The following is a 23,951-nucleotide window of genomic DNA, read 5'->3' on the forward strand; positions in this document are numbered from 1 at the left end:
CTTCACAGCAGCCATTATTTACCCATCTGCCAGGCACGTCGGAGCCTGTGACTTACTTATTCAATATGTGCGACTCTATTATAGGTCCGTATAGATGGATTGACTGGTCACATTCAGTTCAATGAGAAAGGCCGCAGGACCAACTACACTGTCAGCGTCATGGAACTGGCCCCCTCCGGACCCAAGAAGGTAAGACCACAGCTTGAGGCGTCAGTTTAAGAGATTTATTCTTATTGAAGATATTAATTCTTTCTCAAGGACCCTGTTTAAAAATTGTTCTTGTAAGTTTGTTATTGGATTAACCCTGTGGCTGATATTAAGTCCTTACACAGTATTTAATAAGTACAGGAAAGGTCTGAATCTGTGTTTATCAAGTTTCTAAGGATTACTCTCAAGAATGCTCTAAAGAGACGACTTGGCAGTAACAAAAGTGTTTCATTGACTGCAAAAATTAAGACACATTTATCAGGAGATTTACTCCTACATACGTTGATGTGGAAGAGTGACCTTTTAGAGCGGCTCTCCAGTGATTAATGATTTATCAAATGTATGCTTGTAGACAAGGAATTATCCTATATCTGCCTTCATTCTGCAAAAAGTGTAATTTTAATTTATAAAAAGTTTTATTGTATCTATGTGAAATTCTGTTAACATCCTAAGTAACACATGAAGTTAAACAACAATGTAGTAATTTTATAATATATCATACACTATTCAGAAATATACATTCAGTATTTCTTCGGATAACATATTATTCATCATGACCAATGATATTTTTAACGTTTCTCCAAAACATCAGAAAATGTGTGCTCACCTCTGTGCATAAGAAATTTGATAAATTACTTTTATTGTGAAATATGCAAGTATGAGTAAGTGAAGAATTTTCAGTTTTGATTTAAAGGTACTATTTGAAGCAATTTACATGAATTAATCACTTTGTGTAATCACTATGTAAAGGACTCGGGGTGTTTTTTTACATTAACATTATAGGGCCTTCACATGATAAGAAATTAGTTTCAGCCTCACCATCTGGTAGGATGCAGAGAGGTAAAGCACAGCACTACAACCGCTACGTCCCGTCTGCCAGGTATACAAACGGCTGAGCTAACTTGAGCTCTGGAAGTAGCTAAGTTCATAAGCAGTGTGATTTACAAATCTTATAACCCTGTCTGACTGTTCACATTTCGCCATGCATTACGTTTACTGGCGAGATCGTAGTCTGCTTTTAATGTTGTGTTACAGAGTTTGGGGAACCCTGAAACACTTTTATTAGGTCGTGTCTGGAAGGGAACCCTTGATTTGCAAAGTTCTCGTGAAATTTTTTCTTTGTCGTCCCTTCATTGTGACGTTAAAATGATCACTCTGGCGAGATCTTCCGCGGTTCTGGGGTTCCCTTCAAAACTCGACCATCAGTCACCTCTATGGTTGTGTCACATCGATACATCTGCAGTCTCTGCTGCCTGCGTCGTCATTCAACTGTTATCTCATTGGTTGCGCTTCGAAAGGTCAGCAGCAAACAAGGTCAAAGTTCAAATAATTTGAAGTTAATAACACTAGTTAACGTTAGCTTCAAAATGGTCAACAAACTAATAACACTCAGCCTGTACTTACCTCATCTGTCAGCATCAGGGCGCTCAATCATGGATTGAGGATTTTGTTTTTTAAAATTTCACATAGTACCTTTAAATTTCACTCAGCATTAAACACAGGCCCTGGTTTGTGACACGTTTTCTTTTTCTTAGGTTGGCTACTGGAATGAAGACGAAAAGTACGTGACTACCGCCAGCTTCATGAGGGGCACCAACGAGACGTACGGCCTGCAGAACCGGACTTACATAGTCACCACTATCTTGGTAAGTCGGTGTAAAATGTAGAGGTTGAGGGATTTGCGGGAGGCTGGCAGAGACAGAGAAAGGCAAGCTAACATTTTTCATTTTCTTCTGTCTGTCTGACTAGAGCCTGACCAGAATCAGAATCAGAATCACATTATTTGGCATCTACAAGAAAGAATTTTGTCTCGGGGACGCTGACTCGCAGAGCTCCACTGTACATATTTACGATTACCCTTAAACGATAGCGCAAGGACTTCACAACCTTACGTTTAATGTCTTGAAATGTCCAGTAGTGCATTTATCATTCTAATAGTAGTTATATGGGGCTTAATAGCACTGAAGAACACTCATTTGTGAGGCTGTCAGTGTGTCCTTTAATTCTCTGTCCCTGCATGTCCTTCATTTGGCTCAGATGTCTCCATCGGGGTGTTCAACACTGTGGCTTGTCTAGGTTGCTGTAAGTGTCCTGGCCCATATAGCAGAGATGGAGCTGAAAGGGCAGCAAAGATTCAATCTGTCCAGCTCACATGGCAGCTGGGTTATCATGACATTTTCTGGAAAGAAAGGAACATAGCTGGCAAAGCCTGGCTGATAATACAGACAGTACAGTAAAGGGTAATAAAGATGGCAGTATATCTTTGCTGGCGCGGGATGTTCTTTGTCTGCATCTTGTTGAAAATTTAATATCAGAGAATACTCAGGTGTCTGTACATGCCTGGAGCCCAGCACTGGGTCTTTTTGTACTCTTGGTATATTTTTTCAAGTGGGAATGTCTTTTATCTCTGGGAATCGCCGCCGCCATTGTAATTTTATTGGACTTTTACAGAGGCAGAGCCAATATATGGATGAAATGTGTAAAAGAAAAAACGGCTGATTTAAGAAATTCTGCAGCAGACTTCAGGTCTAGCGGGGCGGCCTGTGTGTAGCTGATCTCCGCTGTGAGGGTTAATGGGGTAAAGGATTTCAACTATGCACTTCCTTTAAAAGAAATTCACTGCTCGCCAGATAAAAGCTTGGTGGAGGTGATGGAGCTCAGAGACAATGTAGAATAATAAAAAAAAAAGCATTGGCACAATCTAATCTGTGCAATCTTTTTAGAGAGGCGAGCTTTCAGTCAGGGACCTTGTAGCATCAGCAGGAAGCAGCTGAACACAACAATGTGTAGTGACATTACCAATGTGAATCATAAGGTAACGCTGCATTCATGTCATATCACGCAGACCATAAATACGAGCGCCGGTGTGGGAAAAACTGTTAACGTCAGCATCTTAGTTCTAATTAAGTTATGGGATGGTATTTCCCAAAATGGTGCAATAGTGAGTGATTCAGTCTACATAAACCCCAGCAATAAAGCTATTTCAATCAATTCAGCTAATTATAACAGCGCTACGTAGCACACACCTTTTTGACTTCATAAAAAAGGGCTAGAAATGTGTTACCCAATAAAAATAGCTAATTTATTATACGTTTATATTTGTCTGGTGTGCGTAGCAATGTGAGAAACCAGGTTTGAATAATGAATTAATACTCTTAAGCCAACCAGTGTGCACAAGCCCTGATGCATTTTAAAACTGCAGCAACACCAATGGAGGATTTTGTCAGATGATTTTGAAATAATAGGAATTATAATTTGATTAATAATACACTATATACAAATACAGAGTCAGTTGCAACAGCTAAACACTGCATGTTGCGATTAAATTAAAACTAAATAAAAAGAAATGGCTAAATTGTTTAAAAAGATAAAACTAATAAATAAAACATTTCAGTATTAGAATAGCTAAAAGTAATGGAAAATGGTTGGAATGGGCAGATAAAAGTAACTGTTTTGCTTGAAATAGTTAACTAAAAGTAACAGTTGCTAGAAATAAAAATGTTGAAACAGTTAGCTAAAACTAATAAGCTAAAAGAAGATAAAAGAAATAGAAAAATGGTTGAAACGGTTAGTTAAAATGGATAAATGATCAAACTGAAAGTAACAGATAAATGATTTAGAAACTAATTCATAAAACAGTTCAAATGTTTGGGTGAATGTAATAAAAAAAGTAAAAGTAATAGATAAATAGTTGAAAAAGTCAGCTAAAGTAATAAGAGTATGTTTGCAATCACCTATTATATCTATTTATGTAATAATAGATAAGATACACTTTCAAATTAATCAAAATTAATTCAAGCAAACACGTTTGGAAAACAACAGGTGGTGTCGAGTTCTTCACAGGACTCGGAGGCAAAGGTTGGGAGCTTTGCTTTGGGTATACGATGTAAAACTCCATGTGTAGTCTATTGGCATCTAATTAAAAAAATGTGTGAAAATTCTCATTTAAACCCGAAGGTTGCAGTCTCCCAAGAGTGTGGACCTAAAATAACTCTCTCTGACATAATCTCCTATCAGTGTCCCCTTTTCTTGGAAGATAAATTGGTTCTCTGTCTTGGAACCTAAGCGAAGAGATAAGGTGTGAACAGTTATTGGGCTGTGGGGTAGAGCGGCAGAGTTTTTTTTTTTTACACCTTATAACTTCTGTGCTCACCGATTCGTTGCTTGAGGGAATGTGTTGTTTTGCCGACGTGAAGGCATCGCTTTGTGCTTTCCCACAATCCCTGCTGTCCCCGACCGGTGCATACAGAACCGGGCCCGGGTTAAGAGGAGATCCGGAGGAGTGAAGCAGAACATGTTTAATGGATCACTCGAGCTCGGTGTCTTCACGACCGGGGCTCTAAAACCGGGCCATGACTTGAATTTTAGGATTTAGTTTTATCATGCTAGGAGCTGGTTATTAATGGAGTACTTGCTGTGTGCAGCCATTAAAATAAGTGCAGCTATTTTAATAAGCTTTCAGCAAGAAATGGTAGCATGCGAGAACAAGTTATGTAATTTTCCAAATTCCCCTCGGGTCTGTGAAATTAGTCTCAGAGGAATGAAATGGGTTGATTTTTACAATTTTAGCAAACTAATCAATTTTGTTTTATTTTGTATGCTTTATATTTGTGCACATAAGCTGTATTTGAAATGTGTTTTTGCCAGCGTGAGTGTGTCTGTATTATATTTAACATGGCTGAGTGGCAGCTGATCTCGGTGGGACTGTTCGAGGTCAATGAGACCGAGTCCTGGAGGACCTTCTGTATGCCACGCCATGTCTCTGTGTGCGCGCCCGTGTGTCTGTGTGTGTGAGGGCGCATGTGCATGCCCACACATGTGTGTATTTGTCTTCTGTGTGAGTGCGCGCCCCGTCGAAGCGCTGCACGCCAGACCTTTCTCACCACTGTCTCCCCGGGGTGCCGTTTCTCCACCAGTGGGCCTCGGGTTTCCATGTGTAACAATGATTACCTTCACCTCAACCATAAAGAGCAGGAGAACCCAGATATCTGTAACACACAGAGGAACCCTCCCCCCCCTCCCCTCAACTTCTGGACCTCGATGAAATATGATGGCAGGATTTGCTCAGCTCAGCACGGCCTTAGCTAAGAGCAGGCACACATAACAACTTGTGGGAATTGAGGCCCTGCTGCTGGTGGACAGTTCAGTCTGAGCGGGCTCGAATTCTCTTTGAAATACATTTCTCTCAAACTAAAGCGGGGCCTCAGGTGTCATGTCAGCTGTAATTTCTCAGGACACCCAATCAGTGTGAGATGTACAAATGCCGGCATGATATAACAAGAACAACAGCCCGGCTCCGGGGCGGAGGTCACCCATGTCTGCCTCCACCGTCTATATAGCTCCAACAAACACTCCGACACCCACGGATACTTCCTCGTCTCACATCCAATGTCTTGTCAGCTTTAATAATGTTATCAAGACTCCTTTCAATGTGGCAATGCTGCTGTAATGATCATACTTAGGCACCTTTTGTGTTTGAATTACACACCACACCTTGAAGGAACAAAGCTGAAATAATACCTTGTAATTTCATATAATTATCTTTTCTTTCGAACCTTTCACAGCAGCAATTGTATTTTGGTCTCACTATTATTTTTTTTTGTAAAGCCTCAGCTATGAGCAAGAGGTACATATAGGTACATGATGAATTGCACAGGAATATAAAATGCATCCATGATATCTTCCCAAGTTTTTAAATAGTAATATAAAACTTAACTACATGCTAAAGCTTTACTATCATCCATAATGCTGTCTTTGACTTAATTAGCCTAACAAACTGTCCTGTTGTAAAAGTTATTCGCTTAATCGCAACAGCTTGTGTCAAGAAATGATGCATACTTCTATATTTTACTGCTTTCACAGCAGTAAAATACAGAATTATTTCAGAAACCGTTGAGAGATTTCCTGCGTGTGTTTTTGATACCTAATGAAATCAAATCGACGATTGCGGGGAAAAATCTGTTTTGACTCATGGTTGTCCTGCACCCGACAGGAGTCTCCATATGTGATGCTGAAGAAGAACCACGAGCAGCTTGTGGGGAACGATAAGTACGAGGGCTACATCGTCGAGCTGGCTGCGGAGATAGCCAAACATGTGGGCTACCAGTACAAACTGAAGATCGTTTCAGATGGCAAATACGGAGCCAGGGACCCTGAAACCAAGATGTGGAACGGCATGGTGGGAGAGCTGGTGTATGGGGTGAGCAGAAAGAATTGTGTGTTGGATTATTCCCCTTTTAAGGGTGGTTATATATAAACAGATAGACACTACTAAAAGTCTAATGTGAATGCTGTTTAGTGTCAGCCTTAGCATGCTGATGAGCACGTATGCTAATCCAATCAATCAAAGAAACTTAAGACTAACTCTATTTTAGTTTTCTGCTTTGATCTCTTGCAGTATTTAAAGACACTATGTTCAGAGTTTGAAATCTTCCCACTTGGCCCCCCAGCCCCAGGGGGTTAAAGGATTTAAGCCGGAGATACTGAGAATGATAGACTGCAACTATTTTCACCCTGATTCTCTTTTTTGTTGCAGCCAAAAAGTTACTGTATGCCAGTGGTTCCCAAACTTTTTCTAGCAGGCTAAAAAAAATTAGGCCATCTCACAACAAGAGGGCTACCAGCTTTAAGGCATGTCTTTCATCTGATGACGTGCTTGTTTTGAGTCAAGCAGCTGTAAACCGGTGGATAAACACAGTTCATCGCTTATAAATTCTTCACAATAAAAGTCCCCTGTTATTTTGGCATTTAAAAGCTTTTATTGTGAAGCAGAACAATCAGGACATGTTGGATCAGTGTTAACTGAGCACGACCCCTGTAGCTGAAAGTGAACATGAAACAGTAATATAAAGCAGATACCTGAAAGTGCAAACTAAAATTCAAACTGCAAAAGTACAAAGAGTTGAACACACAGCGACTTTTAAAAACGTCTTTGGCAAGACGGCACCACAACCTACTTGGAGGCGGACTGGACGCACTAGATCTCGACACAACTTGGCAGCTTGGTTGACTCTGTGTGGACAACATAAAAGCCCAATATGTGTCCACAGCCATGCTAGCAGGTTCTACTTAGGCACAGGGATGCTTTGAGCTAAATGCTAATATCAGCATGCTAACATTGTCAGAATGACAATGCTAACGTTCTGATGTTTACCACATATAATGTTTAGCATGTTTACCATCTTACTTTTGCTTGTTGCATGCTAACACTTGCTAACTAAACACAAACTATGACTAATTCTATTCGACCGACTCACATGGTCATTCCTAGAGCCATGTGACTACTGAGGCTAGAAAAATTCTACACATGGTGGCTTTAAATTCTGTGCTATAGATTTTTTTCAGTATCAAACACAAAAGGCTGACGGATTGATGACGCCGTGTATTTCTGCTTACGTGCTTGCGTCTGTGTCCCTCCCTCAGAAAGCAGATGTGGCCGTGGCTCCTCTGACCATCACCCTGGTCCGTGAAGAAGTGATCGACTTCTCCAAGCCCTTCATGTCCCTGGGCATCTCCATTATGATCAAGAAACCCACCAAATCTAAACCTGGCGTGTTTTCATTCCTGGACCCACTGGCTTACGAGATCTGGATGTGCATTGTGTTCGCCTACATCGGCGTCAGCGTCGTCCTGTTCCTCGTCAGTCGATTCAGCCCGTATGAGTGGCACGCCGAGGACTACGAGGAGGGAGGCGAGCCGCAGACCCCCACCCAAGCGGCGGCCTCCAACGGGGTGCAGCAGGGCCAGACACCGGCGCAGCAGAACACCAACCAGCAGAGTCCTGAGCAGACCAATGAGTTCGGCATCTTCAACTCGCTTTGGTTCTCGCTGGGCGCCTTCATGCAACAGGGCTGTGATATTTCACCACGGTAAGAGGCCACAAATTTTTTTAAGCGTTGCATTCACAGCGCTTTGTCTCTGCTTTTGTTTGTTGGTACACAAAGAGACACTAAGCGCCACCTACATACAATATATTTCTGTCTGCCACACCAACGCTTCAACATGCTGCGTTGCTTTCTTACTCAACTCACTTGGGCTTTGTTTATTGAGATTTTGTTCTTTGTCAGTCACTTGTCATACAGAGCAGCGATAAAAGTTTGATGAGGAGCAGCAGAGGGAGTTTATAATGTGGTCATGTTGCACAGTGTTGCGTTTGCAATCTCCTGTCTCCAGATACTTTGTGTGGTGGTATAAACCTGCAGCGAACTCTTACAACGATAAAAAAAACTTGCTGGTATGTTACTTCAGTGTTTGCAGAATTTCAAATCCAATTCTATCTATCAGCCTATTGATCAATCAGCCTGCAGGTAAAGGTAAATATCAGACCCTCGGCAGGCTGTTATGAGGGATCCTGGTGTGAGTATTGAGTGGTATATGTTGGCTCCCCTCGAGTGCTCTCATGAGCTGTGGCATGAAACCATTCTCAAAAGGTCACCAATTAAAAATCTCATTAAGTGTCTGAAATTAGAGACACTGAGGTCGACTTTCTGAGCTTTCCAGGGGGACTAGCAGGAGGAGATGAGAAGATAATGTCAGTATTAGCACTGTACGTTCTGAACCAGCAGAGACAGGTTAGGTCATGGACAGACACAGAGCTTCTTGTCTCTTTAAACATTAAGTTACATATACATAATGTATAGGCGCAGTGTGGCAGCGTGCATTATACATCTGTACTGTAGTAACCATACTGTGAGGATGGAGAGGCTGCCGCTGTTGCTTCGAAGGAAATAACTGTAAGTAGGTTTGGATGAGAGACTGAAAAGTTGCTAATGTCTTCATTCCCTCATAAATATAGATATGCTCTCAACCGTACAATAAACAACCTGCAAAAAATTGTTTTTTAGGAGAATATTCTGTTTCCTGCTGAGAGTTAGATTGCACTCCCATGTCTGTACGGTAAATATGAAGCTGCAGCCAGAAATTGGTTAGCTTATTGTAGCATAAAGAGTGGAGACAGATAGCCTGGCTCCATCCAAAGGCAAGAAAACACCTACTAGCACCTAAAGCTCACTGATGAGGATTTTTTTAAATGTATTTTCCAGATTTTGTATGGATTAAATAAAGCAGTTTAATTTTATCTAGGCTAACCATGTCCTGACTGTAACCCACATTTGACAGAAAGACATGTTTACATACATCCATCAAATATAGCTGCACAACCAAATATTAGACTGACTTCATGAATAGATAATTATCATGTTGAAAATATTACAGAGCAGACATTATGCATGAGCGTTTGCTTTCTCTCTCTCTCTCTGCTGCAACGGCGAGTCTGCGTCACTTTTTTCTCCATCAAAACAACTGGAAAAGCTGCGCTGATCGGGACCATAACCATTTTGGTGATGATACAATCCTCAAGCACTATGAAAGAAAATAAGAGGGGGAGCGTCATTCTGCTCTGGCACCTGAAAGTCTAAACCAAAAGTCACATTTTTGTTGCACTGTATATGTTTTTCCTGGTTAGTTTTGGTTTCATATTGCAGCTATGCGAGCACACTTAAGAGCTATACATGACATACCTATACCCTTTGATCATAAACTACATAAGCAGCGTCTCCTTTCCAGTCGGTTGGTATGTAGATGTGTCTGATGTCATCGTGTTGTTCAGTTCAATTCCTGTCTCCGTCATGCTCTTGGACACTGACTGAAAAGCATTGTAATTTTTGTGAGTTTTCTTCATCTGACTCTTTATAAAGCCGCTGGACCAAATATTAAACATTTGGTCTCCTCCTCTCCTCCCCATGTGTGACTGCAGCTCATTTTGCTTTGTTACATTGTTTTTCCAATCTTGATGATAGCCTGCCAGAACCTCCTGTAATTGGTCCGAAAGGCTGAACCATCCAAAAAAAAAATGTTTTCACTTTTCACACAAAGAATCTGAATCATTTCACCACTTCTCGACACCGTGGTCCGAGGGACGTTGCACACCTGTAATTTTTGTTCAGATCACACCCTTTTGAAATGATTGGTTCACTGAAAACACAAAAGTACATTTTTTTTCTCTCACTTATCTGTAGTGCTGTTTGTGGCCATGCAGATGCTGTTTTGGTTTTTAATTACCCATTTTAAGATATCTATCTCTAAGATTTCTGCCGCCACCCAAACACAAAGGAGGTGCATGAAATTTTGTTTGTGGTGCTCGCAGGATTGAACTCAGCAGCCAAAAAAATGTCTGATTATTCAGAATAATCAAACCCATTCTTAACTGTTTCACAAGGCTCATAATAATTATTAAAACTGAGTAAAAGAAACAAAAACTATCTGCATGTCTACCACTAGAGGAGGGATAGAGGACATGTTTTCTTGCAATTTACATGATCAAACCCAGGCATCATCTGCAGTAAGATGATCAGTGACCGACAGCAGGAGACGTGTTGTGCTGCACAGCTCCCATGTCTGAGTGTGATTATTTGTTTGGAGCAGTGTTACTGAGAAATAGCAGCAACGCTCAGTCAGCCTTCCCTGATTGAGTTGCTGAAGGTTAAAGAAATTACAGCAGTGGGCAACACTCACATTTTTTATCTTGGCTTCCATCTTGTGACATTTACAAAATGTATTTTCACTTTGCTGTTACCTTACACAAATATCAGAAGGGAGAAAATCTCTGCACCTACAAGCCCGCACGCCGCACGTAGGTGCTCAGCAGAACATGATGTAGGTACTGGATCCCTACTCCCACGGGCCTTCACCTGACATTTACCATTTTCTGCCTGGAGACTGTGTGCTTCATGCAGGATGAATCTTATTGTCCCGAGTGTTCTTCTCATACAGCCAGAAAATGCACCTGCAATAACTATTGATTTCCTTACACTGGCAGAGAGAATGTCACCATGCATCCGCGTATTGTTCGTGCCCTGTGGTTTATCTTTGTGTGCACACACACGCACGCGTTACTGTGTATGTGTGTGGATCTGTGTGCATGTCTCCGTATGTGGGCTTGACCACACATGGGTTCATGCATATTTGCACAGTATTTGCATTTGTTTTGCTTCGGGGGGAAAGCAGTCTCTGCTGATGCAAGACCTTTCACTGACAATTTAAGAGGACAAAACAGATTGTTCCTGCACTCGCGGCGGTTCTGTTTGTGCCACCACAGACTGCAAAGTGGCCCGCTGAAAGACATATTGTGTTTCATCATCGGTTGTAAAAACCGTCACTTTTGGCCGACTTCCGGCCTGAAGTTCTATTTACCTACACTCTTAAAAATAAGGGTTCCAAAAGGGCTCTTCCTCATGTGCCGAGGTATCTATGCAGAACCGTTTGTTTCTGAGGACCCTGTTTGTGACAAAAAGGTTCATCATGTAAGGCTAAGGGTTCAATTAAGAACCATTTTCATCCAAAGAACCCTCTTAGGAAAAAAAGAGTTCTTCAAGGATTGTTGAAATCCTTTAAGAACTCTTTTGCAAAGAATTTGCCAAGGGTTCCTCGTACCATAATGTAAAAAGGTTCACGGTAGAACCCCCTGAGTGGGTTTTAGATAAACCCATTGGAATATAAAAGGTTTCTTGGCAGAACCCCCCGAGTGGCTTCTGGATAAAACCCCAGGAATCTAAAAAAAAAAAAAAAAGTTAAAAAAAAGATACTTAATAAAACTTTTTGAATATTAAAAGATCCTTGGTAAAACCCCCAACTTTGTTCTAGATAAAACCCTTGGAATATAAATGGTTCTTGGTAGAACCCCCTGATTGGGTTCTAGATAAAAGCCCAGGAATATAAAAAGTTCTTTGTAGAACCCCCTTGGTTTGTTCTAGATAAAACCAAAAAGGTTCTTAGTAGAACTCCTGAATGTCTTGTTGGCACCCTTAGTAGGTAGAAAGGTTCTGTATAGAACCCCAGAGAGGGTTCTGGGCTGAACCGTTACACCATAGAAGGCTTCTCAGTAGAACCTCTCATCAGGGGTCCTGGGTGAAACTTTTCCCACAAGGTTCTAGGTATAACACTTTATGTTGGGTTTTAGGTAGAACTCTCTGAAAGGGTTCAGAGTCAGGAAGGTTTAGAAAAGGTTCTACCAGTAACTAAAAAGGGCTCTCCTATCGGGACAAGCTGAGAACCCATGTAGGACCTTTATTTCTAAATATAGGTTAAATATGACGTAGTACTAAAATTGCAGTTGAGTTGTATTTGCCTGGTAACAGGAACAGTTTTCACTTGAGGTATTTTGGGATACTTAACCCACATTGATGTGCACACACACACACACACACACACACACACACACACACACACACACACACACACACACACGTGTTGGTGCTTTTACATGTTCTCATTTAAATAGGTTTCAGGTGGAACAGAACATTTCCTTGGGGTCATCTGTGAGGGTGGCAGCTTTAAGGACTCATCCTCCGAGGATTTGAGTCAAATATCTTCCTTTTCTTACGGCGTCCCTCCAAGGTGACTCTTCATTGTATCTCATTGTGTCTCGGGTGAAACCACCACGAGGCAGTCAGCGTCTGTAGCCGTCCACGGCGCAGCGATCAGCACGGTCGATTCTGCTCGGTGTCTTGAAAACCAACACAGTGAATGTTTCACCCCACTGAATGCTGCCCTGAAGGAAACGTCTTCCTCCTTGAAAATTTGGGTGACCTAGTTGCTCTAGTTAGCACAGTGCGTATTAACACGGGGGACAGGGGGGTGCATGTTGATGTATCTCCTTAAGCGCTACGAGTTCTTCTGCTAGATTTAAGAGGATGTGTAAAGATGTTGCTTGTGTTTATCAGATGAAAGTGACAAAAGTGGCTCGTAACCTCAGATATTCTATTGTTGGTGTTTCACATGAACTCAGAGCACCATCACATTTGGGTTATTGGGGTTTGAGCGAATTCGCTTTTTATTTAGAAAAGCTTTTTTGAGAACATTTTTGTTCTTGTATGCATGGAGGCGTGTGCTCATTTCTTCTTTTTTTTGGTCCCAAGATCATTAAAGACCTGCATTTGTGCACTTTCTCTGAACCCATTTCCAAGTATGTAATTAGACTTTTTGTTTCATTGGTTTCATATAATCATATCAGTTAAATATCAGGACAATTTTCATAAAATCAATACTAAGCACCATAAATTAGATATCATCAAATTAAGATAAGGTGCCTTCGATGTGCGTTTGGAAAACCAGATTCTGTGTAAAACTGCTTGTTTTTTGTCAAGGTGGGGGTTGTGAGATTAGAGAGAGCAGAATGCGTGAGAAAAATGGATTATAATATTCATGAGTGTGTTTTCATTAGTGTATAATCACCTGAAAATAAGAATTGTTGTGTTTTTGTTACCTTATAATGAACTGTTTATGCAGCTGCACCAACAGAGGGCAGGGGTCCTCTTCCATGAAGCCCACCATGTTGCACCGCCATGTTTCTACAGTAGCCCAGAACGGACAAACCAGACACTCCATAGTTTAAGTAAAAGTATATACCACTCTTTAAAAATACATCGATACAAGTCCTGCGTCAAGTTTTTTCCAAATGTACACAGGTGTTAGCAGAAAAAAAGTATCAAAAGAAAAAGTTTTTTATGCACAATGATAAATTATTTAAACTGTATTATTTGAACATTATATTAACATTAATTCAATACTATTATGATGAATTAACATGTAAGCATGACTTTATTGTTTGCTTGTCGAGTTAGCGGATATGTTTTGTTTGTAAAATCATAATTTCAAAAGATTAATAGCCTTTGAAAAAATGTTGATGAATAAAGCGTTCAATATTTGCCTCTGAAATGCAATAAAGTAGGAGCATAAAGTAAATTCTCAGTTTTCCAATTCTCACATAGATTCAGAATTTTGTTAAATGGTACTTTTGCTTATAAACTGCTATATAAATAAAGTTATTATTTTCTGTGGAATCCCATGAGCCTTGCTGGTTGTGAGACCAGGTGTCTCACTTTGTGTGGGTCTGCACAGCGTATCTATCTCTTGTCCAGCGTCCCACAAATTGAGACCATGTCCCACATGTTGACTGGATCTGGTTTTCAATCGTCAGACCACTGTAGGACGGACACATTTCTAAAATCTGGCCGTTATGCAACAGCTGTGAAGAAAGCGGGGAAGGCTGTCATCACAGTGCCATTTGACGTCAATCACACATGGGTCAAGTGCAGGTTAACCTGTCACCAAGGGAAAATTACAAGTCTTGTGACTTTGAGGTCAAAGTCACAAGCTATGCAGATTTAGGGCGTAATATGATGGAAACTACCGCAAAGAAAAGAAATTACAGCTACAACAAAGACCGGGAAGCTACTTATTTATTGTCTGTTTTGTGCTACTGAATCAACCAGAGGGCAAAGCAAGGAGATGGTGTGAGTTGTATTATAAAATGTTAGACTTCTTTTCAGCATTGGCAACGTGTCCCACGCTGTCCCACGCAAACATAAACAACAGGTGAATTTAGTTCCAGTGTCTGTGTACTGAATTTACAGCAGCAGCAACTTTGTAGAATTAAGAAAAAAGTAGGGACTGCTGCACTGGGTCGGAAAAGTAGTGTGAGGTGAGAGTGACTGTCCAGCTAGAACAACTAGCAATGGAAGTCCAAGGCATTGGTTGAGTGTTTAGAATGAGAGTCTGCCCAAACATAAGCCAACACATCTGGATGACCCCCTGGTGGCTGGCTGCAGCATAGGTCATAAATCACTCCCCCTCCATTTCAGTGGATATGAACAGGGACATACACATCAAATCAATTCTTCTTCTCGTTTTAGGTAGTTCTTATCACACCGACGTATGTTGAAGTGTTCGTTCTCCTGATAAGTTTGGTTTTAATTTGTCATTTTATGCCTTGATAAGTGGATTTCAGATGATGATTGACAGCTGAGTTCTGCTCATGAGTCAGCCGGCTTGTATGGGCGGGAACTCGAAAGTGCTTTTCCAACCCAGCGCTCGTATCCGGGATATCTTGGCTTCCCGGTTGGACAGTGGGAGGAAGTGGAGATGCATCTTTATTTATATCAGTATTTTACACACACCAGTCATGTTATTATTTACTTCATACTCATTTTTATTTAATATTGAGCACTTTGTGGCTCCATATTTTCAACCGCTGACAGTTTATCGTCTTATTAGAGAACATAATCATGTAAGTTACATCCTGTTGGCAAATTTGGTGACATTTCTGAGCAGGTGCTTGTGCATCACTCATCACCGTGTCTTTATAACTAAAAGGTGAGAACGGAACATTCTGGAGGTGAATTCAGCTTTGAGGTTGGCAGCTCAAAGCACTTCACTCTTTATGCTTCCCCGTTTAATCAGAGACAAAAGGCCAAGGAACGACACCGACGTTCCACTCTGTCCTGGATTAATCAGTGGGCGTGTTTAATTTCCTCCGTCTGCCTGTATGTGCATAGGCCGCTTCTATTAAAAGCGAGCACTTATTGCTGTGTTCTTTGTTTGCTACCCAGCAGTATCTCTTCATCAGGGTTTACAGGCAGCTCTCTGCGTGTGTGAGTGCATGGGATCATAAAGTGTGTGTATACATGCTTGTATTGCTTGTATTCATACACTGATGTGATGAATTAATGTGTACAGTACTTAAGTGTGTGCGGTGTGTGTGTGTGTGTGTGTGTGTGTGTGTGTGTGTGTGTGTGTGTGTGTGTGTGTGTGTGTGTGTATTCACCACCCTGCTCCCCCTGCTATTTATTCTCTGTGAGACCTTGTTTACTGTGCTCTTTCTAAATGTCAGCACTGTCAGTCAGGCCCTCCCATAAGCCCCAGTCCGTGCAGTTGGGCCCTCCCTGTGTTTATCTCTGCAGACAGGTGGACTCTGAGAGTGATCCCCACATACACACACACACACACACACACAGGCACACACCACTCCATCCATCCATGCGTCCACCCATTCACTTCCTCTCCAATCACTTCTTTTCACTCTTCCTCTCATCCGCTCTGCTCGCCGTCCTTTATAGATCTCTCTCCCTCCTCTGGTGGTTGTGTTTGATTAAGAATTTATCATGTGTGCCATATCCCCTCTCATATCATGGCTTCGCTTGTGCTTCCTGTTTCACCTGGCACACCTCCCCGTGCCAAACAGCTGCACACACAAAAACGCACACTGTGAGAGCAGTATTTTATCCTTTTTCACAATGATAACAGTTTGTGCTTTTGTTTGGACAGTCAGGGCTGGATACAGATCTTCAATAATTTTATGCCTCAGTCATACTGAGCATGAAAAAGTTTCGATACCTAAAGTAGCTGGTGATTCGCTGTCTAATGTTACACATCGCAGAGGCATGAAGAAAAAACATTAACGTCCAAAGATGGGGATAATTGTTTCTTTGTTTTTTAATCACCAGCTACTTATCTGCATGGATAACTAAGTTAACTTTGCGCAGGTCGACTGTATTTCCCCATTTTCCAGGAACAGTCCCCATTTTTGGCGGCCTCTCCCTGGCTGCGGCTGTCCCTGGAAATGTCCCCACTTTTCACTGTGTGTTAAAAACACGTTGCAAAGTGAATGAATATTTTACGTAGCAAGAAAGACCAGGCAGCAGAGCGTCTCAGTCGTGTTCTGCTTGTTTTGGCCAAAGGCGGAGGTATGCTTGCTAGCAGCTTCATATCCCTCCTCTTCTCCTAACTGCATGCTTGTGCTCATTTTAGAGGAACACTGCTGTAGGAAACTTGACCAGTTTGACTATTGAGGGTTCCAAACTTAACTATAGCTTCACTCACTATGATGCTGTACTGAAAATGCTTATGAAGTTGCTGAGTTAGTACCCATTCTATCAGTTGGCTCGCAAGGTACAACAGTTAAGGTCAAAATACATGAAACTGGAGTTAAGTTAGTTCTGTTTGTTAGCTTGCCATTGCAGCTAACATGTTAGCTCGTCAAGAGTCCCTTCACCACGTCCTCTTCCTGCCGTAGCACAGTAGGAGAACCGGGAGCGCAGGCGGAGAGCGTTTCTGCTGGATAACAAGGTGTTGCTTACAGAGCGACAGGTAAAAGCAGAGAAACGCCTGAGGTTGATGGTAAGACCAGGCTAGTTGCTCTTTAGCGCAGAGAAAATGAGAGGTCTCAGTCTGCCACTGTTTCCTAGTACCACAGTCATCACCCACACACTTCTTCTTCTTTGTCTTCTTCTTTTTCTTCAGCAGACTACTGTTTGTTATTAATGATCCTTTTTATTTATATTTTTAGTCCAAAACTGTGCAGGTATTTCATCAGTTTCTTCATTTTAGTTCAGGTTGAGTAAAGAGCGCAGATTAAAAACAGCTTCCTTCTTTGAAGTGTGTAATTGCACTGGAATGTGTAATGCACTTTTCTTTTTGTTAAAATTGAATTTTATAAAATTGGTATTGGAAAGAAGTACTGATTAGGAACTGGTATCAAAGGCAAGGTATATATATTGATACCGGTATTTAGAACACCACCCAGCCCTATGTACTGTGGTCCCTTAATGCAACTTCTGGTATCATAATTAGAAATGCAGATCACATCCAGACTGATTTGTCTGGATTGCATGTTCCGGAGCCTTGGGCTTGGATTTCATGAGGTTGTGCAATATTTAAAGAAGAAGATGTTTTCCCCCCAATTATTCAAATTTGTGTCTTCTTGTTTATATTGCAAAATCTAATGGGACCATTAGCGGTGGAAGCACCAGTGGCACACTTTAACTGCGAGGTAGCTGCAGGCCAAAAGGTGGCGTAAATCTGGGGTTGAATGTTTATTAGACATTACAAGTGAGGAATTTTTTGTCCACGAAGCACCAACAATTAACTGCAAAGAAGCAAAAGAGTGAATTAGAAATCAGCTCTTGTCTGTAACAGGTCTGGTATTAAGACATTTTTACATTTATTAGAAAAAACAATATGAATACATACGTTAGTTTAGCGGTCACAAAGTGTTTCTGAAGTGGTGACAAAACTTAAAAATATACACACAGAAGCAGTTTGAATTAAACAGAAGCTGAAGTTGACAGCCTTCTTGTTGATTCAGCATCAGTATAAAAAAATTGTATTTCTGTACAACCTCTGTTCATTAGCTGTGCTGTTTTAGTGGCAGAAAACTGTGGGACTGATTGACGAACTGTTAAAAATAAAGATTTCTGACCAAAATCCGTGCTGGATGGTTGATCAGTCACAGAGTCATAACACTGTTTATTTGCCAGCTATCATGTGCGTGTGTGTGTGTGTGTGTGTGTGTATTTGAGGATTTTTTTTTCCCCACAGTACCCGATTTCTAAACTTTAAAACACATGCATTAATACTTGTACAGTATTGTGTTGCTCATGCTTATCGCGTAACATTAATTGTAATCCAACGTTGGCAAGTGTGTTAGCTGTTAATGTTTACATTACACATACATGTGAAGGAGTAGGAGAAACCTCACACTACAGTTGATGTCCAGCGTGAAAACATTGTGAAGACATTGTGAAATGTGAGTTTTGGCGTGCCAGCCTAGCTGTGTGGGACATTTTTACTGTGGTATAATTCCCACCCTGCTGTTAGCTGCAGGTAGAAAATATGAAAGTCTAGGAAAAAGCAGCAGCATATACATTCAGCGGGACCTGTACGGGTCTTGACCTTGTGAATTTGAATTTGTCTCTCAATTTCCGCACAACGTGTGCTTGGTGGGAGCTCTTGGCAGGAAGAGAACCTGAGTAAAAGGGCGTGGGTTCATGATGTTCCTCTGGTAAATGTGTTTTGAGATGTTTATGTCTGCGTCTCATGTCTGTGCGTGTGTATGTGTGTGTGTGTGTGTGTCTGATGGTCGCGCAGAGTTGTCTCCTCTCCTCAGCGCCTGCGTTGCTCCCGTTACATGATTGTAGACTGAAATAAATCAGCTCTGCCACTCACGCTCTCCCCACCACAACAGCAATTTCTCAGCCTGGCGTTCAGAATCATTCAATAATAGATGAAGCATTATGGTAACCTGGGGTGGGTCAGCATTTCTCAAACTGAGTTTTTTGTCATAAAGTGATGCTTGTTTTCCTCTTTGAAGCTCTAAACAGGAGAGGGCAAAACACTGCAGCCTCCACGTACACACATTTAGTTTACATTTAGTGGTTCTTCTCTCTGAAAGCTTAGACGTGAGCAACAATTGTCCCTTCTTTTCCTAGCAACTGTAACCAGGCACAGCGAGCCCGTCAAGCTTTGGATTTTTCCAGGTGTTGACGCAGTATTCATGGAACTGTAATGAGTGCTGCCTCTGAGGCCAAGCACCTCGTTAAGTTAAAGAAGCAATGTGTAAAATATGGCCAGAATTTAAATTTAAAACTTTCATAAGGAATTAATATTATCAACAGAATGAGAAGAAGTAAGAAGTGCTGCTTTCAAACACTCTCATGGCTTTTTTAGTTTGGTAAATAAAGAAAGTAAACTTTCACCTCTTGTCTGTAATAAACTGTACACCTTCTGCATTCAAGTGTCGCTCTTTTACCAAACGATGACAAGCCAGTTCGTAAAACAAACTTCAAACTTGACAGAAACGAAACAAAACTCAATCACCAGCTCTGGTTTGGTTGAAATAAATCCTGGCTCCCCGCTGCCTCTCTGGTGTCTGACCTCCATCTCGCTACTCTGTGCTTCACGTCTTTTCTGTCCTCGCCCGCCGTCTTCATCAGAGTCCTGGACGAAGCCCCGTCCAGTCCCTCCACAGTTTCGCTGGCGTTTTTTTGGGATTGCTGCAGCCTAAAATGTCTCATTTCACAGCAGCCTTTTTTAAAAACAATTGCAATGAATGTAGCAATGTTTTGTTGTGATGTCAAAAGAAAGTTAAGATTTTTTTTCATTACAAACCGAAGGCAGCTTGCTTCAGGGAGAACAAAACCGCACTCTGTTCTGAGTGTACTAACTAACCTTACCAAAAACAATTACAAAAAATCTAAAATTCTGCTTTATTTATAAATGAAGAGTCTCAAAACATGAGACGCACATGTATGACTTTGCGCGGGAGACTGCTGTGATTGGTAGAACTTGTGGGAAGCTACAAAGGTTGGTCAAATTTGCAGAAAAGTTGCAGAGTTTGGACAAAATCGCAAGGTCGCACAAAATTCACAGGGATTGGTTGAATTTACGTGAGTTGTTGTGATTCTGCTGTGTTTCCCGGGAGGCTGCTGAGCCTGTGTTTGTTACCCATACACCACTGGTTCTCCAGGCTGCAGGTTTGACCAGACTTGAGTCACAAAAGGGCCACTAGCTGCACAGCTAACTGAGCTAAAGGCAGCTGGTGGCTACAGCAGGGAGTGCGGTGAGCAGCAGTTAGCTGTTACTCAAACAATATTCTGCCTCCTGTTTGTTTGGATTGAGCTCAGGCAGGCGGTCATATCTGACATGATGCTCCTTAAATAAATTCAGTTTGGTGTTACAGCTTACATTAAAAAACATCAGTAAGGCCCTGTTTATATAAGAAGCACATCCACTGTATAGTATCAGAATTTAGGTGTTACTGGCTCTGTCCTCCTTTTTCTTTTGCACTCCATTAACCCCAGCCAATGTTACCCATAGGATTACATTTAGCTAAACATGTAATCCTAAAAGTCCTAATCCTAAAAGACTTTTCTCCATTTCAAGTAGAAACAGGCTCATTATAATACTATGACTAACTAGCTCTGCACTGTAACACAAGAACAAAGTTGTTTCTTTATTTATACATCTTCTACATGAATCATCGGCTTATGAGGATGTTTATCTTTTGCCTTTTCAACCAACTCATCAAGCTAATGTTTTAGTTTAATTAGCTATAGCTGATCAAATCTTCCAGCAACAGTTCTGCCACGGTTGTCATCATTGTAAACTGCATTAAGCGCTCTGAGAGAACGGAAAGCTGGGCGGGTGCAGCAGCAGTGATGAAGGGAGGTGTGGCTGAGGTAAGATGCAGTAGGAGATTCTTCAAAGGGACAGTTCACCCCGAAATCAAAAACTGATGTTTTTTCTCTTACCTGTAGAGTCATGGAGGTATCAACCATAGGCATGTCTGCCTTCTCTCCGATATAATGGGACTAAATGGCGCTCGGCTTGAAGTGCTCAAAGCAGCAAAAAAACACTCCTCCTTTCTACAATAAAGACTACTTCCTTTCCACTAGAAAGAAAACAGTTCCTCCGTGAAACCGCTCATCACAAGGTCTGCGGATAATGATTTGTGGAAAGAGACATTTCTGTTGAGTTTTTCAGACGTATTTGTTGGTGCTTTGAGCACCACAAGCCGAGCGCCATTTAGTCCCATATATTCAAGAGAAAGCAGAGATCTCAACTCTGCAGCTCACACCAAAACAAAACAGCTGGATAACTAGCACTACAGGTCAGAGGAAAAATATTTCTTTTTGATTTTGAATTGATCTGTCCCTTTAATAGAACTTAGAGAACCACACCGGTGCCCACATACTCTACATACTACATTACCGCTGACCAGTTTACAAAATATTTTCACGTTTGCCAAAGTTAAACTGTAATATTGCCTTGGAGCAATGCTGTTCTCAACAGAGGCTGTGATATTTTAGATGTCAGAGTGTCCTTGAACACACCAACACAGAGGGCTTTCAAAATGGTCCCTGCTTGCAGCTCCATTAGTGCTGGTCGATAATGGAACTTTGACAAATAAAGAAAGATAACAAAATGTTCACTGCTGGATTGTGTCTGTACCAACTAAGTTTTCACTTCTCCACAACTTGGTATTCACGATGTACTCAGAGGGAACGGAAACCACTGGCTGCACGTCTGAATAGTGTGAAATCTAAAAATGCTGTCTTGTTACAGTCGAATATACATAATACGAAGCCAGTGAGCTAAAATATGCAAAGTCATGCAGGCGCTGCCATTGCCGGTACTATTTTAATCAACTTTATTTTGTGCAGATTCCTCTTGCCGATGCTGTACGTGTGTTTGTGTTTATTTTCAGATCCTTACCTTGTTGCACAGCAGATGTTTCTCTTCCTTTTGCCGTGATATGACAGAGCACCACTGTTCTTTGGAAAATGCTCCCAACTCTTGTAGCGTGCCTACGCTGATCCAGTGAAATGATGGCCACTTATCATACAGATGTTTTTGAAGATTTAGTCGACACTATGAAAACTACAAGAAAATAAAAGACATAAAAAAGTGTTCATTTAAAGTCTCTCAAGCAATTTTTTAAAATCAAAGTTACCCTTTTAACATCTTCTTTAGTCCATTTAAACTAAAAATGACTAACACTGATTAATTTCTAACAGAAAAATATGAAATAAGCACCTCAATGAATAAAAAGTCTTTAAGATAGTTACACAATGTGTCTGTAATGCAAACCATACATGTAATGTTGTCTGGTATTTTGTATGATCTGATCAACAGTAAGTGGCTGTTCAGTCGCTAATGAAACCCTTTGGGAGAAGCCAAGTGAATATTTGCGATCAAGGGACTTATTGATCTTGCACATGGTTTAATTACGTATCATTTTGCTTTATTGTTGTCGTTATTATTGTTAACAACAAGAAATTAGATCGCATTACACCACCGAGTGCTGTGACGACTGTCAGAGCAGTCGGGGAAGACTTGGTAGGAAGGACTAATTTATTCATAAAGCGACAGTTCAGTTTAGTTCACGGCATCGCTTATGTTTTATTTATCTGGAAATTGCATGAAAGCAACTTTTGATCATACATGCATGCACGATCACTGGCAGAAACGAGCGACACACACACACACACACACACACACCCCTAGAGGATTTCGCTGGGGTATCACACTTTGTACACAGACAAAGACACCATCTCCTCAGAGGCGCATACTCTGTCAAATCTGCATATAAAACGCAGTCACACAGAGGCACACATATGTTTCCAGCAGCAGAGAGGTTTTTTTTTTTTTTTTTTTTTGCTGTAATCAAGCTGTGACAGTATGGGAATGTCTTTCCTGCAACCATGAATTATACACCAGGCCCGAGGCCACATGGGAAATCTACCTGGACCAAAGTAAACATTGCCAACAGTTTGACTGGAAAGATGTGCAGCGTGATGTTCAGAGGCTTATCAGTCAGCCCTGTGTGTGTGTGTGTGTGTGTGTGTGTGTGTGTGTGTGTGTGTGTGTGTGTGTGTGTGTGTATGTTAGTGTGTGTGTGTATGTTAGTGTGTGTGTGTGTGTGTGTGTGTGTGTTCGCCTGTGAGCTGAAAAAAGCCCTAATGAGAGCTTTCACTATGTAATGGCAATTCTATCCTACTATAGGGGTGTTTGCCCTTATAGAGAGAAAGACAGAGAGGGAGAGGAGGAGGAGGAGTGAGATGACTAAAGTCTCTCTCAGCTCAGCTGTACTGTTTGTGGAGTGCACAGTGTGCTGCCATGGCAACCATAAAGAGACACAGATTTTTCTGTCAGAGCAGTGCAGCTCTACATCAAGTGTCTCTGCTGTGTGAAACTGCATGCGAGTGCCCATGCATGTCATCTCTTTGTGTTATGATACAGACGCATTTAATGCGCTGTAAGTCGTTCTTTTTTTTTTCTCTGTTACGTTGATGGTATTGATTTTCAGTGAGCAGCTGTGATGTATCTGTGTTTTGGATCCCTGTTTTCTGGCTGGAGTGACTAAGAGCCTGTGCGTATGTGTGTGGGCGCGTAGCGAGCGCTCTCACAGCTCGCCAGCTCTGACTTATCTCAGGTTACATGAGGCTAAGACAGCATCCATGATATCATTCATCGAAACCCGTGTACAGCCAGCCACATGTACAATGATTGCAGTCATGTATCGATCACATCGATCCCTCTGCACCGACAATAGAAATGCCTGATTGGGTTGCACTTTATTTTACAGTACACTAATAAGACGTAACAAGCTGTACTTCATCTTGAATTAG

General features: G+C 41.3%; 1 protein-coding gene across 5 annotated transcripts in view; it reads left to right on the forward strand.

Moving 5' to 3' along the window:
* The window catches only part of gria1a (glutamate receptor, ionotropic, AMPA 1a), a 105,844-nt gene that overhangs the window by 50,901 nt on the left and 30,992 nt on the right, over positions 1-23,951 (forward strand). For all 5 annotated transcript variants that reach the window (XR_014770601.1, XM_084718667.1, XM_084718666.1 and 2 more), the window contains exons 8-11: positions 85-189; positions 1,743-1,853; positions 6,200-6,406; positions 7,630-8,075. Coding sequence is in view for 4 of the 5 variants with exons in the window: in XM_084718667.1 (XP_084574793.1) it covers positions 85-189; positions 1,743-1,853; positions 6,200-6,406; positions 7,630-8,075 (869 nt within the window). In the remaining variant the exon portion in view is untranslated. The remainder of the gene's footprint in view (positions 1-84; positions 190-1,742; positions 1,854-6,199; positions 6,407-7,629; positions 8,076-23,951) is intronic.

Source organism: Lutjanus erythropterus, chromosome 5, assembly GCF_056507025.1.
Source record: "Lutjanus erythropterus isolate fLutEry1 chromosome 5, fLutEry1.hap2, whole genome shotgun sequence".
Taxonomy (NCBI): Eukaryota; Metazoa; Chordata; class Actinopteri; order Lutjaniformes; family Lutjanidae; genus Lutjanus; species Lutjanus erythropterus.